The sequence below is a fragment of the Melitaea cinxia genome, chromosome Z, assembly GCF_905220565.1.
Source record: "Melitaea cinxia chromosome Z, ilMelCinx1.1, whole genome shotgun sequence".
NCBI classification, from domain to species: Eukaryota; Metazoa; Arthropoda; class Insecta; order Lepidoptera; family Nymphalidae; genus Melitaea; species Melitaea cinxia.
In genome coordinates, this window is record NC_059424.1 from 10,482,969 (window position 1) to 10,498,191 (window position 15,223).

Here is a 15,223-nt window from a genome sequence, read left to right on the forward strand (position 1 = left end):
TGCGGTTGGGCATAGGAAATATATTCTGCTCAAAATCTGGAGCAGCCCAACTGAGAAAGTACCTTGACTTTACAGAAGGTCACAATGAAATAATAATGCTTTCAAGCAGTGCTATGCTCCTGCGGTAAGTAAGGTGACCAGAGCTGCTGGGGGGGAGGATTGCGGGTTGGATCGGCAACGCGCTTGGAATGCTTCTAGTGTATGTATATATATATATATATATATATATATATATATATATATATATATTTAATGTATGTTCGGGGATAACTTCGTCGTTGTATGGTACAGTCTCTGGTTGAGTGAGAGATGACAGGTTATGAGGGAAACTAAATCAAATGATGGTCGATATAACACTAACTTATTAAGATTATTTTGAGTATATATAGGCAGTACAGACGTCATTTGACGTCATTTGTAGCAAACAAATAACAATTTCATTAGAAATCTGCATCAGTCGATTAACAATTTCGTAATAAATAAGCTAAATTAAGGAGGTTATTAGTTTGCAAGACAATCATATTGCTCAATGTGCGTTAACCCGTACATCCTGCCGACTCAAAGAAGGAAGATAATTTTGATATTAAAAATTTGCAATAACAATTTAATTAAAATTAAGTACATAGATTTAAATAACTTCCTGGTCTTCGTTCGTATCTGCTGCCATTGGAACTGAGGTCGTAGAGACGTCTGTCACAGCCGTACTCAGTATATTTTTGTTTCTGCGATATCGTATGTTACCGTACAGACATCCTGCAACAATGATAGATCCTGATGTATATCGTGTATGCTGAGTGATGCGTTTTCTTGCTCTTTGAGGTTAATGATCTAAGACTTCATCCGACGCCACAAGTCTTCATGATCCACGGGTGTGAAAATTGAATTTAATATTGAATAATCGGCTGAGATCGGTATATTTTCTTAGACTTCAACTTGGCTCATGTAACTATTTTGACTGAATATAGAGAAGGTGTCACCTTTTATTGTACAACCTTGACCGATTTGTAAAAGGCCATTCCCGGTCAGTGTTGTCAACTCCAGTGTTAATGCAAAATATGCGCACTGTGAATTTCCCACAGAAAGAATAAAGCCACTGGTTATTGTTATGTAACTTGACTCAGAGCACGCAACATGGTGCCTCCTTTGTGTTACATCTTGTATGACGTCTACTCAAATTACAAATTCCGCTGGTTATTTGTAATTCGTATATCGGCTTATCAATAGAGCATAATAATTTGTTTGTCTGTATATGGACACAACTTTCTACATCGGATTCTGTCAGAATGAGTAGTAGGTCTTTTGTAGATTGAATGCATTGTACGGTGCGATAAATTCTATGTTATAATGCTGCCGAGGAAGTGTTATTACGCTATCCAGTTCAAAATTTTCCTTAATTACTAAAGGAATCTTGATTTCGATTATGAAGTAAGAAGAGCCAATGTCGCCGTTGACCTTCATTAACTTATAAAGCTCTTTAAAATCGTTTTTATCGGCAGGCAAGTCAGGTCATATTTAATTGTTCAGGCGGCAAAAATGTGCGTCTAAATGACCCTCAGCGAGGCTTGCTAAAGTGTTTATAACGCTTTCTTGCAAGTGTTGAAGGTTTAAATCATCAATAATCATAGCTGAGACGGAGGATGATAAAATTTGTAGTTCATTGTTAGTCACCTTTTCAGTTCGGTTACTAACAAAGGTTCTAAGATTCTTTAGACATTTCGTTTCAATGTCGTTGACAATTTCTTCATTTCTCTGAAGAATTTTATATTGCGCTTCTATGAAACTTGTTTGATTTTTTAATGAGAATCGTAGATGGTTCTTATTTACAGAAATTTTGGTTTTGTTCTTTTCATATTTGTTATTACCTTTTTCATATCTCTTAGTAGTCTTAGTACTACTACCCCGCCTATTCAGGACACAGGAGGAAACTTGATATGTTTGCGGAGTTTGAGTATTCAGCTGGGTTGATGACGCACTAGACATGTCAGTCAGCGCGTTTGTAGACTGCTTATTAAAGTTTATTGCAAAGGCGTCATGTAACATTGTGTTATGACTCTTTTTACAAACTATGCATTTTTTTATTGACATACATAAATTCTTGTTATGTGCTCACAAGCAATTATGACAAAAGCTAAGATCTTTGATAATTCGATAACGAGAAGGAGCAGAGCTTAATCCACCACGCTGTTCCAATGCGGGTTGGCGGATTTATTCCCTACTATGAGTAACGATCGCTATCAGGTGTACATGATAGCAACCGGGACCGACGGCTTAACGTGCTCTCCGAGGCACGGTGGGGAAACCCACAAGGACTGCACATTCGATAACGCTCGTCCGGTGTAAATTTGATAAACTTATCGCATTTGTATAAGTGATGTTTCTTGTCACAAATCAGACAATTGGCCAATGTCGCAACGCTTTGAAGTTCTTTATTTATTAATTTTCCATAGCGAAGTTCTTTTAGAAATTGAGGCTTGTAAGTCTTGTTATTAACTGTTTTTTGTTGATTATATTCTTTTAATCGTCGTTTCTCTATCCCTTAGGCCACTTGGTTCTAAAGCGGTGAATTTGCTCTCTAAGAAGTCCATTAGCTCCGAGAGTAAAGGTAATTCTCGTGGCATTTTCCGGACTTCTTTGTAGTCGTTATAGGTGACTCTATCCAGCTTTTTTGTAATAATTTGAACTAGTGATATCCCAGGTACTTGTATCGATACCCAGGTTTTTAATAGCGTAAATGCATTCCATTGACGTGTCGTAAATACGTCTAATCTCGTACGCTGATTGTTTTTGAGCGGCTGGCGGATTGATAAATATTTCGATTTGTTTGGTAAATAACTTATAATTGGATATTAACTGTAGATTGTTATATCTTGTGTTAACAATTCCCACGCTGTGTCGTAGTTATCTGGTGAGATGTTTAGATGGTGGATGAGTCGTTCAGCTAATACTTTTTACGTATAAATCGTAAAAAGAAGGCCATTGTGTATATTTCCCTGTAAATGTAGACAAGTCGATCTGTGGTGTCGATTTTTCATGATGAATTGCCGATGTGAGCTTAAGAATCAAAGCCTTCTTGATTGACTTGTATGAGTCTTCGTAGGCGTAAAACTCTTTCATACTGGGTATCAGATGCTTGTAGGATATTATCTGTTTGCAAATGCAAAACGTCGATTGCATTCCAGCGCGTTTGAATGTTGCGTAATTCGTCTTCCAGCTCCCATTTATCTTGGATTTCATCTACTTTCAAGCGATTTACTTGTCGATGAAAAGCTCGGAAATTTGTTCTTTGGAGTGACATTAATTCTATTGCCTGACCTCGATCTATCTGTGAGATTTTAGTGAGATTTGAAATTTGAAGTGATCCCTCCATCGCAGAAAAGTCTTCTTGTAGAAAGCTTGCAGGTCCAGAATGACTATGTGCAGCTTGTCAATAGCAAGGCTGTGTTCTCGAAGGACAAAAGAACTGTATGATCCTGTCTGATGTGAGGGAAGATTGTGAGGGAAACCAAACCCAATGAAAGTCGATCTAACACTGTATGAATCTTGTCAATAGCAAGGCTGTATTCTCTGTATGAATCCTCGAAAGACCAGAAAAAAACTCTATGGTACAGTGGTGGAGGTGGTTGAATGAGAGATGAAATGTTAGGAAAGGTTATGAAGGAAACCAAACGAAAAAATATTTAAAAAAAAACGCGTAATCAAAGATTACTTAAAAAGTGATCAGATCTTTATCAAATTATAGTAAATAGAAAAACATGACAAGCGTCAGCTTTCGAATAATACAAGAATTATCAAAATCGGTTAAATCAGTGAAAAGTTATGCGGTAAAATACAACGCCTTTTTTGGAAGTCGGTTAAAAAGAAGAAACGAATTTTTATTTTCACCTTAACTTACGTATAATAACAATTTTTGATTAACACGTGTCGAAAAGAAATACCTGGGAGATAAAGTGAACGAAAAAAAATGTAAACGAAAGTGTGTGGTTGAAAAAGTGATATATATTAATTAGACAAGTCAGAATTTCTGAATAAACATTTTTACATCTTAAACATTTTTCTGAAAAGAATTTCTAGGGCACGAATTAACAGACTTAGGACTGATTCCCAATCAAAACGGGTGGTGGTAAAAGGTGTGGTGCGCGGAAGCGGAGCGGCGCGGCACGGTGCGGTGCGGCGCGGTGCTGCTGTGCCGTAGTGCTGCTGAGCTGCAGTGAACAGATGGAACTGCAGATACCCTCCATGACGAAATACAGTAGGTAATAATAGACTGACACAGAGCCTGATATATTTGTTCCAGCAATAATGGGTTTGCGACATGACGTCGGTTTTTGAAGACACAACTTTTGGTACTGTATCACAAATGTAATCCCCCCACCCCCTCCTTGTGATAGTTCGTGATATTCGGCACGGTTTGTCCTTAAAGAAGATAAGATGGAAGTTAAAATATTTTACATGACAATAACTTGAAAACTATTAGGTATAGAAACCTTTGAACATACGGTTCATCTTAGTCTGAAGTTAATACTGAATCTTATAGAATCACTTCAACCTATAGCAGTCCACTGCTAGACATAGGCCCTCCACAAGTTCGCGGCAAAACTGGCGTGAACTCATTTTTTTGCCCATAGTCACCTCGCTGGGCGACGTTAGGCGGGTTGATGACCGCAAGGCTGGCTTTGTCGCACCAAAGACGCTGCGGCCCATCTTTGGCCTGTGTATTTGGAAGCCAGCAGTCGGATGCTTATCCCGTCGTCAGTCGGCCTTAACACTTTCAAGGTGTAACACCTTAAAAAGGTCTACAAAAAATGCCGCGATGTGGTATATGTCTCTTAGGGAAAACCCACAATAACACTTTTTATCATTAATTTTAACGAGAAATAATGGCTTGCATGGATTTTAAACAATACAGCATTAATCTTTTTCCAATTAGTAATAACGTCAATGGTACATGGCTGTGGTATCTGTGTAGTTATTAGTTATGATTAGATCAGTGATCGTGTCAGCACTAGCGCTGTTGTAAGCAATTAGAAAGAAATTTATAAACAACAGATGCACCAATCGCGCCAACTAGCTTCGTCGCTATCGTTCGATAGTCACCTACCCTCACTCATTATATTACTCGAGTTATTCTGACGTGTATAAAATGAACGGTGCTACCTCGGCTAAAGCAGTCTTGGCTCGGGCTTGACACGATACACTTGTTGTATACTGCTAGTAGCTTAACCTAGATTATTTTAATAATTAATTTGTGCAAATAAATTAATTGTTACATATAAGAGCGGACAACTCAAGCAGTGAAGGTGAGCATTGATGCACATCTCAAAGGGGGGCCTCCTTAAACCTACACCTAGGTCACAAGTCCAAGGCACTGCTCTAAGTTGCTCTCTCTGCCACACGATGGACTCGGCACCCGCACGGTAATACCATCGAATGCTAAGAAGTTCGGCCCCTCCCCGTTAACTTATAACATCTATTGTTATCTCTTAACCAGTCTGACCTACTACTTTCCAACATATATATACAAGATTTGCTCGTTTAATAATATTAGATTCTGTTGTATATTTAGTATCAGCATTGCACCCATGCGAAGCCAGCGTGGGTCGCTAGTAGGTAAATGCAATGATAACGCTGCGATACATTTGTTTTCTTCCATAATCCTCCAGCCAGGTGGTTTTAATTCCTTCTAATGTTTGTGATGTTTTATACGTAGGTGGTGGTTGTAGGTGTGGTATGTTGATAGATGGCGTCAAACTAACAAATACTTGCACAAAGACAAAATCTTCAAAGTCATTGAGCCCTAAATGCCCTCAAAAATTGCCGTTAAATAAAATTACGAATGTTATAAGTACCTATTGGTGGAAACCATTTTGTCATAATAAAGTCAATTACATCGACAAGTGCCTAAAAAACGTAAGTAGACGCAAAGTAGTCAAATAAGCCCACGTTATCAAAGGTTACTCAAAAAGTAGTCATCAGATCTCGATCAAATTTAAATTTGACCACAATACAAGCAACAGCTTCCGATTAAAACAACAAGAATTATCAAAATTATTTACAAAGTTCAAATTGCTACTGCCGTCTAGTGGATAATATGGCTCACTACGTTATAGTAGATCGATAATCCGAACGGAAGTAGTTTTACTGAATGCCGATAGATGGCGTCGCGAGTGTACATGTAACTATTTATGTGACTACGTCACATAAATACGCGTCATCGAAGATTAAAAAAGTGCCCATTATATCTCGATCAAATTTAAATGGGACTACAAGACAAGCATTAGCTTTCGACTAAAACAAGAATTATCAAAATTTGTATACAGAGTGAAAAGTTATACGGTATAATACAACGTAGGGTGACAAAAAAATAGTCAAGAAAATACGCATTATTACATGTAACTCGAAAAGTCCTTGTTTGATCTCAATAAAATTTAAATGGAACCACATAACACGTACCACCTTTCGATTAAAATAATCATTGAAATCGGTTCACCCAGTTCCGTGATAACATACATTAAAAAAAAAGAGTACAATCGATTTGTGAACCTCCTCCTTTTTGGAAGTAGGTAAAAAAGTGAATCAATCGAGACCTAAATAGCCTTCATTACGGAACAGTCGAGTTTGAGTTTATAAATAGCCATTAAGGTGAGGTGTTTCTAAAATAAGGAACGTTTTAGTACATTCCAGGAACGATCCAATGCACTAGGTACTAGGATAACATAAATAAAGGCTAGTAAATAGGTTCTCACTCTAGGTCTCGTCGGTGCACTAGAACTGAGAAGGCGGAGTTGATTACTAGTTGTATAGTTTGTTTTAATTATTATTGTAAGGATGCATTTCTTGGTGACAATTTTTTTTATTTCTTACTAGCTATGTCCACTACTTCGTACGCGTGGAATTTATTAAAAAAGTTATGTTCAGTTCGCTGAGTTATAAAATAGATAAATTTCTAAAATAAAAGTAGCCTAAGTTACTCCTTATTACATCAACTATCTGCCAGTGAAAGTCCCGTCAAAATCGTGTCGTGTATACAACCATATGCATTTAGTAAAAAGCGGTTATTTTAATATTACAAACAGACACACCAAAATTATTTATTTGTATAGATAAATATAAAATAAAGATTTTTTTGAGAAAATATTAGGAAATCTTTTTCTCGCTAAAAAAAATACCTATATTTTTTTGTATGTCGGTCAATCAGTCAGTTCAGCCTATTGCAGTCCACTGCTGGACATGCTCTCCCCAAGTTCACGCCAGACATACCGGTTTTCCGCAATCCTCATCCAGCCAACACCAGCAATCTTATGGTTACCGTGGTATCGAGTTTTAGTGAATAAGCTATTTAACAGTTGAAATAATGATAAGATTTTCGCTATCTCCATCGACTTTTTATTAAAGAATAATAGTAATATAAAAAATATTCACATAGCAAAATATACAATATAATTTCAAAACAATGTGCATGTAGTAAAATATAAAATAGAATTAGTCTATACTAATATTATAAAGAGGTAAAGTTTCTCTTAAATTAATGTATGTTGACTGAGCGCATCTGATATGAAGCAGCAAGAAGTTCCAAAGCCGAACAGCTTCTACGGAGAAAGGACTTAAGAATAGAAGGAAATTTTGTGACGGAATTTAAAAAAATCATAGTTAAATATTATTTACTGTTTTCATGTAGTAATTATTGTGTTCCTGTGGTGAGTAAGTTGGCTAGAGGTCCTGAGGAGAATCGGGGGTAAGGTCAGCAACGCGTTTGCGATGCTTCTGGTGTTACGGAAATCCTTATAGATTTATAGATGGCTTCTTTGTCGACCTAGTTATATAAAAAATGTGTAAATAGCTAAGGAAAATCTGTGTAACTTGTGTTATTTTTAAAGTAGGAATTGAACGAAAAATTAAAAAACCTTTTAAATTTCATACATGTAGGTACATACTAGTATAATCACGATTCAAAACTACCAAGAGAGCATAAAATTGAAAGAGGTTTTTAGACACCGTTGAATAATATATCAGCAATATGTCTCTTTCCAATACATAAGAGCTGAAGAAACAACACGAGTTGCGCATATTTAAACTGAAATCTGCTATCCGCGCATCTAATACAAGATAATAAAACATGTCTCAATATTAATTGATTTATTGTGCACTTGAAGAATAAATTATTAGACGTTTTAGTATTCAGTTAATAGGCCAGTAAGAATAGCCGTTTTTTTTTTTTTTTTTTTTGATAAACTCGCACTAAATATGCGATCCAATTTTTTTTAAAAGGTTTAAGATCACTTACTGAGTATAAAACTACAAAACGCTGGCAAATTCTGTTGGATCTTCAAGCGTCATCTTAAGAAAAGGTTTAGGTAGTCGATATCTCCGAAACTAAGCACTTCAGGGCAAAATTTATTAAGACCATTATTATAGAGAATAAAATTTCGCATCTTTTGTTTCTTGTAAACTTACCGTTTACAACTTATGGCCCATTTAATGAACCGGTTTTACTATCTTAAAATATTTGATTAATAATAATAAACAGTTAGGTACCTACTAGTACCTATTACATTTTGCGCAAATAATGTAATAAATTGTAATAGAAAAATAAGTAGAAGTTTTGTTACATTTAGTCTTTACTGTGCAGTTAACCTAACTTATTTATTGATTTTCATACCCCGCGTCAAAATTTCCGTTTGTTATGTACTCCTAGTAACGTATCGTCGTAAAATATTGTACGTAGTAGTTGTACCTACTTATTAAAATTATATCGTGGTTAAAGCATTCTTTCAGTACTTTCCAAAAAATTTAATTTTCATTGTTATATTATTTTGTTACCCGTCTCTTAATACTGCAATCACAAACAGATATGATATATGATATTAGATCGAGGTTAAAAATCATATATATCTATATCTATGTAGGTACCTACATAAAACAAATAATCATCTAGTTTGCTGTAATGCTGAACAATAAATCTCCTTTATGAATTTCCTCTGGTGTGTAAGGAACGCATTCTCACACTAGCGTTCAAAACGTGACCTTCACCTCACGTGACTCTGATAATCACCAAAGAACATGGTAAACGTTTTCATGGAAGCTAAACAGAAAAAGACTAGAAACTTGCAATAAACATTAGTAACATTTTTCGTCAATAGTTAAACTGATTTACGTTTATTATTTTCAGTCTGAGAGTATATTACAAAACAGACTTCATTTACATTTTGTATCGCTTAAAACAGAATAAAATAATCTTTGTTATGAAAGTAGCGTTGATAATTACGTTAGGTACGTGCATGATACCTATACAATCTGCAGTATTTGCCTAATATAACAGGTACACTATTGATGACCATACAACATACCGACGTAAACCTTGGGATGACCTTTAATTTACTTTTATGTAATAAATATAATATAAATAAAAATAATAATATTAATAAATTGTATATGAAAAAAAATTAAAATATTAAAAATGGTTTTGTTTAGTTATACAAAAACATAATATGGAAAATTGTCGAGTTTGCGCAACGGTCATAGCACTTGCGGTCGCGGCTTCGATACCCGTGAATGACAAATATTTGTATAATAAAAAAACAAATAGATATTGGTCGTGGTCTGGGCGATTGTGCTTGTGTATTATGTATAACCGGACCCCCGACGCAGGAGAAAATCCTATTGGGGGCGGGGGTCGTTGAGTGTGAAGTGTTTATTTATTAAATATTAAGTTACCATAGAATATCTATATCAATAAAATTACGAATGTTATTAATATTGGTGGTAGCTATTTTGTCATAACAATATCGAAAAGAATAAGAAAAATGTGCAACGGTTAGCGACGAATGCTCTGTTGCTGTGCAGTGCATTCCCGAAACGATGCAATGTACCAGGGTAACATAAATAAAAGCTAGTAAATACATTCTCACTCTAGATCACGTCAGTGCACTAGAGGGAACTGGGAAGGCGGGATCAACTACTAGTTGCATAGTTTGTTTGAAGTATTATTGTAAAAATGCATTTTTTGGTGACAGCAAAATTAATTGCTTGTATATAACAAGGAATCGTTTGTTACAAAACAATAATGAAAAAATTTTTTTCAAAAGAAATACAAAATTATGAAGAATTTTTGTATACTAAGCTACCGCAGCGCCACCTTTGTATGCACATTTGAACTATCTCCTTACGTTTAATCTCCTAAATAGGTAGTCAATTATGCAACTTATTTTTGACCAACGATAGATGGAAACTAAGCGTTTGATACAAAAATAAATAATATTAAATCTGTGCCTCCTGTGACAAAGTCAAAAATACTTGGTGTCAAAAATGAAAATTTTGCATAAGAGCAAAATAAAGATTTAAAAATTATTGTTCTACTTGGCTACTTTCAACTGAAATATGTATCTTCTTTTGAGGATTAAACTTGCATTCCATTTCAACATACGTGTAATTTTTTTTGTAATTTTTTAATTTTAAAAGTAATTTAAGGAAATAACTTTTGAATTATACCTTTTTCACAATTACTAGGTGCTACGGTGCTACCATTATGTGATAAATGACACTTGTACAGTTAAATTACTTTACTTGTCTCAGTCTAAATTCCTAACGCAATACTGCTCAAACAAAAGATAAAGACAAGCCCTGACATTTCATTTTTTTTTTTTTTTTGTTTCGCTAAATTTTGCTAACGGATATACTTAACTCTATCTACATCATTCGCGAAAAATCTATTAAAAACTAAATATGAAATTCAATACAATCGTATTTAAATCACAAAATACGAAAAATAGTGTTAAGTATTAGTATTGATTGATTACTGACAAAGGAATCGCTTCAGCCTGTAATATCCCACTACTCCTCTTCCCCATGTAGGAGAAGGATCAGAGCTTAATCCACCACGCTGCTCCAATGCGGGTTGGACAAAGGAATACTTGACAAATATCAATATCTACGATTTTTTAACACAGATATTCACTAATAAATCAAGGAAAAGAAACGAATCACGAAAGACGCACGGGTGACAGTTTTGCCGAGAAGTGTAGCTGACGAATTTACTGCACGACCTCGCTCTTTTGTGCCTCATTTTCTACCATCAAAGAGACACTAAGTTCTTTACTGCGCAGAATGTATAGCATTGTAAAATGATGTTCTATTTCCCGAAGTAGACTATTAACGTAAATATTAAAAACTAGCTGTGCCCGCGACTTCGTCCCTTGCAATTTAACAAAAAAGTTATTGTTCAGTTCGCAGAGTTATAAAATAAATACATTTTTAAAATAAAAGTAGCCCAAGTTACTTATTATTACACCAGCTATCTGCCAGTGAAACTGCCGTCAAAATCGGTCCAGCCGTTTCAGAGATTAGCCGGAACAAACAGGCAGATAGACAAAAATTGTAAAAAAAAAAAACTTATTTTGGTATATGTACCGTGTATATATCCACATATATTCAGTAAAAAGCGGATATTTTAATATTACAAACAGACACTAATTTTATTTATTTTATATATCTTAAATAAAAATAGCCTAAGCTACTTCTTATTACACCAGCTATCTGCCAGTGAAAGTCCCGTCTAAATCGGTCCATCCGTTTCAGAGATTAACCGGAACAGACAGACAGACAGACAAAAAATTGTAGTGTTATTTTAGTATAAGTACCGTGTATATATCCACATGTATTCAGTAAAAAGAGGTTATAAACAAACACTTCAATTTTATTTATTTGTATAGATAATAAGTCATCAGACATTCCTTTCAAGCATTCCTGATTGAATTTTTCTACTTCCAGATTCGTAGTTGGCTAATTTTATTTTATTGACAATTGCTCACCATAGTTCCCTGTTAACTAAACGTTCTCTTAATAACTCTATGTTTAAGTAATGCAAACAAGTTATACAATAATTTTGTCAAAAACAAGTAGTTTTGGTCATTTTATAATAATAATAATACTTTATTTCAGACTAGATTTTAAGTCCATATTGGGTTAGTACAAAAGACAACATTTAGAATTAAAAACAAAACAAAATTATATTAAAAAATCAATAAGTAAAAATAAAATTAAATAACGTAAAAGTAAAATCAAAAATAAAAAAAAAAATCAAATTTTGCCAGCAAATTACAAGTATTCGTATTTATAAGTTAAAATAATCATTACTCTGTTAAGTGTTTATAACTTATGGTTTACTGAATAAAAAAACATAATTCATCACATGCTGATGATTTTCTTTATTTGGTAAGTCTGCTAGAAGTCTTACTTATATTTATATAGTGTTTTGTTTTTAGTATACATTTTATCAACTTCACTTCGCACAGTTCTTTTGCATTACATTCACCAGTTATTAAATCGCAACGCAATGGTACGCAATAATATTATATACAAAGTTTCAATGAAAAGCTGCTTCATTAGCTAAGCTGGGTTGATATAGATGCTTATATCGTAGGTTACGGCAGGAATATTGGCTTCATATAATTTTTTTTACATGAACTTTACTTTTTTGGCAACTATATATCTGTACCACAATATCATTTCTATTTTAAAATTAAAATAGATACTCATGAAATAAATCACTATTATTTGTAGTATTTTTTATAATATTTTATTAAGATCATTTCATAGAGTTAAGAGTTGTACAATTAAGTAGCTTAGATAAAATAAATACCTTAAATAATTATAATTTAAAAAAGGAAGAATCAATTATTGTAAGGTCCTTAGTCTTTGTGTCCATTTAAACTAAGAAGCAAAATAAAATTTTATTCGAATAGTATTAATAGAGATTTTTTAAACTTTTTTTGGTAAATCCTGTTGTATTTTATCTAAATCTTCTTTAACTTTTTTGCACTCGCTTTGAAGATCTTCAAATTGACTCTGCAAAAAAAATTAAGACAAATAAATAATTATATTAAATTTTCACCATTACACGAGAGTGGTCGGAACAAGTTTCAATATGGGTCAAATACTTTGCCACTGTTAGGCTAAGGTATAACTTCACTCACTAACTTCTGCCTATAGTAGTTCACTGCTGGACATAGGCTTCCACAAGTTCACGCCAAAAATGGCGTGAACTCATGTGTGTTGCCCATAGTCAACACGCTGTGTAACATAAAGATGCTTCTCTTTTCCTCTTTCTAGTATGGCCCGAAGATTTGGACAATAAAACATTTAAAACAGAGACAAATATTTGTACAAATACAAATATAGTTCCAAGGTGGAGTCGAACCCATGATCGTCGGTGTTACGTCGTTGTCTTCAAATCTTTCTCGTCTATATTTTGGACCTTTTAAAAAATAAGTAGGTACATACAAAGGTATTATGACCTTGAGAAACTTATCGCGTAGGTATCTCATCCTCAACATCATCATCATCATTTCAGCCTAATACAGTCAACTGCTGGACATAGGCCTCCACAAGTCGCGCCAAAAATGGCGTAAACTCATGTGTTTTGCCCATAGTCACCACGATGGGCAGGCGGGTTAGTGACCGCAGGACTAGTGTTGTCGCACTAAAACACTGCTGCCCGTTTTTGGCCTGTGTATTTTAAAGCCAGCAGTTAGACAGTTATCCTGCCATCGGTTGGCTTTTTAAGCTTCAAGGTGGTAGTGCAACTGTGTTATCCCTTAGTCGCCTCTTACGACACCCACAGGAAGAGAGGGTTTGCTATATCCTTTACTGCTGTAACCAGACAGCAATAAAAATTGCTAAATTTTATGTTTGTTTTATAAATATTTTTACTACCTACATGGTCAATAAAAGTAACTGATGTCTAATGAATTATGTTAAGAATATTTCATTTCATAATTACTTTTATAAATCATATTTATTTAATTAGTATTGATCTGTCACTGTTCTTCCAAGTTACTTCCTGCTAATCCAATCATTTACAAAAAAAAGAGTTAAACCGACCACACGCCGTGGTACTCATTAAAACGCTTGCTATTGTAATATTGTTTCATATATAATATTAGGTGATTCTATACTGAAAAGAATATAATTCAGTCATATAATAGAAAAATAAAATGCTAAGAAATGATACAATTAATTTAAGTTGTTAATAAGGACACTGTAAATACCTGACAGATCATAGATTGTTGTTTCATAGCAACACAACTCTCCATAATGTCTCTGAAGCGTTCTTTATCTAGCTTGTGCTGTTTTTCTGTTTCAGTCAAAAGTTTGTCTATCCGGTTCTTATACTCCGTTACAACTGAAATGAAATGAGTGTTTGTTTGTAAAAATAATGTTAGAAGTAGGAAAAAGTGAAATTTGTATAAAGTTAAAATACGGATTGGATTTAAAATTGTTTGCACCAAATCAGGAGAGGGTATGGTAGGGAGAAGAGGGGCCCATTTAAATCCCCATACCACTCGCAATACAAGGTCATGAAGCATTCTTGAAAAAAAAAGAAATCCCATAACCAACCTAAGCCGAAAATTAGACCGTTTATAGAGAGAGGGTAGTATGAGTGAGGGCTCGCTTCCGCAGCATCAGCCTTTTGGTCCACCAGCCTCAGCCGCTCCAGCTTGCCCGGCTGTCTGCGTTTTGTTATGCAAGGGCGAAGAGGCTGCGCCTTCCGAAGCACCGGAGAAGTCACGGAACGAAATTATGCCGAAGAACGGTCTACTTTTGAGGTTAGGTCTAGGGGATTTCTTTTTTTTTTCAAGAGTGGTGCATTACCTTGTATTGCGAGTGATATGGGAGATAAAGGGGGACGACACCTTCACCCCTTCTCGCCCTTAAATTTGTGCCAAACGATTCTAAATTACAACCTATACAATGCATATTTTTAATTACCATTCAGTTGATATTTAACTGATGTAAGTTCTGTGAAACATCTGTCAGTAGACAGTTGTGCACTGTTATAATTTTCTTGAACATAATTGAAATAAAAATAAATAACACTGACAATAACTATCAAGCCAATAAACAATATTAGCAGCCTTTGTTTGGTAAAAATACGTAAAATCATTTTTACTCGTTGTATGTATAAATTCTAAATGAAGGATATCCAGCCTTACATCTTAAATAAAGTTAATATTTAAATAATAAATTTGACTTCTTGGTGTATCAACGATGGTAAATCGTAACGATTAAATTAACACAAACTACATTTGTGTATCGATCGGATGCAAATGCACTTTTTCACAAGCTACCAAGATCAGGATTCTAAATGCACACATTTGGCACACATTAAAAAGGTACACAATAGTACACAATACACAGCATAATATTACGTCGGTACGTCCATTCCATG

At 34.5% G+C, this 15,223-nt stretch overlaps 1 protein-coding gene and 1 long non-coding RNA gene across 2 annotated transcripts; both read right to left on the bottom strand.

The window, feature by feature from the left end:
* Positions 1-3,976: 3,976 nt before the first annotated feature.
* LOC123668698 lies at positions 3,977-6,825 on the bottom strand. Its single transcript, XR_006745625.1, has 2 exons — positions 6,744-6,825; positions 3,977-4,413 (listed from the first exon to the last, which is right to left on the bottom strand). It is a non-coding gene; the product is annotated as an uncharacterized LOC123668698 (long non-coding RNA).
* A 5,723-nt stretch (positions 6,826-12,548) lies between these two features.
* LOC123668697 lies at positions 12,549-14,973 on the bottom strand. Its single transcript, XM_045602398.1, has 3 exons — positions 14,764-14,973; positions 14,043-14,176; positions 12,549-12,840 (listed from the first exon to the last, which is right to left on the bottom strand). Exons 1-3 carry the CDS (start codon positions 14,936-14,938, stop codon positions 12,754-12,756), a joined length of 396 nt encoding a protein of 131 aa, XP_045458354.1. The 5' UTR covers positions 14,939-14,973; the 3' UTR covers positions 12,549-12,753.
* Positions 14,974-15,223: the final 250 nt, after the last annotated feature.